Genomic DNA, 2,324 nt, shown 5'->3' on the forward strand with positions numbered 1-2,324 from the left:
GACATTATATTCTGTCTGGCCTTAGCTCCCTCCTATATCTACCCCCCACCCCTGCCCCTTTTGCTGGAGACCAAGCCAGACTTTTCGGATAGTGGATGACACCTGTCACTCCTTACCAACTAGGCTTTGGATAAAATTACTGACCCTTCCCCCAAATTCGAGTTTCCGTATGTCCAAAATGAGGAGTGTGAGAGGGGAATCTGAGCTCCCTGCCTCATGGAGCCAGTGGAACCATGTCTAGCACACATCAAACACCCAAAGGCCTCAGCCTTTGAGACATGCTCCGCACTGCCCAGGGTTCTGGAGGGTGGCAGAGGCAGAGCTGAGGGTGAGGCCCTCTCTTCCTCTCTTCATCTGCTGCTACGCATTTGTGCATGATGGGGTGTGTGAGGAAGACGGCTCAGGGTGGCAGGGTTGTGTACAAGGCGCCCACCAGTTCGTGGGGCCTCTGCTCAGGAAAACAGGGAATAAGGGCAGGAGGCTGAACCATGACCTTTCTCTCCGCCAGCTCCGGAGTGACTACATGCAACGCTACGCCAGCAAGGTCAGCGAGGGCATGGCCCTGCAGCTGGGCTGCCTGGAGCTCAGGTATATGGCCTCAAGGCTTCTCCAGAGACAGGTGCCTGTGCCTCCCCTCCTGACCAGCTCGACTTTCCTCCAGGGTGGGGAGCAAGAGTGGGTATATGAGAGCCAGAACGGGACAAGTGGTGCCCAACAGAGGGCCAGCCCCTGAGGTGCTCGTCGTCTGGTCCTTGGGATAGAAATACCAGGTCCTCTCTGATTGGTGTCCCCATCTTCCTTTGGCTGCCACTGCTGTTGCCTTCAGGACACCTGCTTCTTCCATCTATCTGCCGTTCAACTATCTGCCATTCAAGTGATTCAGTAAACATGTCTTTGAGCCTTAGGCAAGATTATAGGAGGTATTAAAATGTTGAGATTTCCGTCTGTGTTGTTTGCTGCTGTGTTCCCAGCTCCCATAGGCACAAGTAATTATGTACAGAATTAGCGAATCATCCAGAGAGGCCCTCAAACGTACACTGTTTGGGAGGTAACAGGTGTGTCTACAATTGATCATAATACAGGGCAGGATGAAATATGTGCCAAACAGATGTACATATAGGAGTCATTAATCCTGCCTAAGGACATCAGGAAGATGTGATTTGAATGGTTCTGGGAAGAAGGAGAAAGGTTTCCATCAGTAGATAAGGGAGGGGGGGAGTGGGGGGGAGTGGTTGGGGTGTGGCAGAGCAGTGTGCATTCTTGGTTCAGGGACCAGTGGAAGGAAAAGAACAGACAGGAGGATGGTGGGACATGAGCTGGGGGAGGTAAGTTGGGGCTGATGGTGGAAGACTTTGAATGACAGTCTAAGAAATAGATCTTAACACTTGGCTCTTGGGGTGAGGAGGGTGATGTGGTTAAACTAGCGTTCTCTTGATCAAAGCAGCACCATTCAGTTTCACCATCCATCACCATCCATCTGCCCATTCCACTCTCCCATAGTTTTTTCTGTAATCCTTATCTGTCTAAGAACAGAGGTTCCAAAATCTGGTTGTAAATGATAATCACCTGAGAGCTTATTAAACTGCAATAACCCTAACCCCATCCTTGGGAACTCTGGTTGAGTAGGGCTGGGTGGCACTTTAGGATATACATTTTTGGCAAGTTCCCGCACCTCCCCCCAGATGATTTGGATGCTGTTAGCCTCATGAGTTGTTGGAAGGACTTTCAGGACCATTGTCAGGGAAACCTTTGGCAAAGGATTACTTTTGGTTTGCTGGAAATGTGGTGCTAGGAAGAGTCCTGACGCTATCTGTGATCTTAAAGTTATAGAGAGTAGAACCCTGCTGCTGCTTTCTGCAGAGTTGGGGGCCACTGAGGAATTCTGGTTCCCGTGATGAGTTTCAGAGAGAGTGCTGAGGGGTCCCCCATGGAGGGCCATGGGATGGGAAGGGGAGGGTCCCATTTTTATCTCAGCATTTGAGACTGTTGGCGTTTGTGACAGAATGGGTCAAGGACAGCCTTGGAAGTCTCCTCATTGCTTTTCCACTTGGTCACTCTGTCTCAATAAGCACGGAAACACTAGGACCCTCAGTGCAGAAGTCTTTAGCCTGTGATGCCAATTTGAAGACAGACCCCCCTCGCTGTAGTTAGTAGTGGCCCTGGGAGTTCCGTGCTGGTGGGTCGGGGGCTGTCTGTGAAGTTGACTTTATTACATGTGCTCTCTTATGTCTTCCAAGACCACTGCAGCTCCTATAACCTGCATTGCATCTTATACAGTCTCATCTTCTCCTCAAAAAAGCTTATCTTTTCCTTTTTATTTGTGG

At 50.2% G+C, this 2,324-nt stretch overlaps 1 protein-coding gene across 5 annotated transcripts in view; it reads left to right on the forward strand.

Annotated features, from left to right (window-relative positions):
• Positions 1–2,324, forward strand: part of PTK2B (protein tyrosine kinase 2 beta) — a 110,784-nt gene that overhangs the window by 79,640 nt on the left and 28,820 nt on the right. For all 5 annotated transcript variants that reach the window (XM_019636162.1, XM_019636158.1, XM_019636160.1 and 2 more), the window contains exon 5: positions 509–588. In XM_019636162.1, coding sequence (XP_019491707.1) covers positions 509–588 — 80 coding nt within the window. The remainder of the gene's footprint in view (positions 1–508; positions 589–2,324) is intronic.

The sequence above is a fragment of the Hipposideros armiger genome, unplaced genomic scaffold, assembly GCF_001890085.2.
Source record: "Hipposideros armiger isolate ML-2016 unplaced genomic scaffold, ASM189008v1 scaffold_27, whole genome shotgun sequence".
In the NCBI taxonomy this organism is placed as follows: domain Eukaryota; kingdom Metazoa; phylum Chordata; class Mammalia; order Chiroptera; family Hipposideridae; genus Hipposideros; species Hipposideros armiger.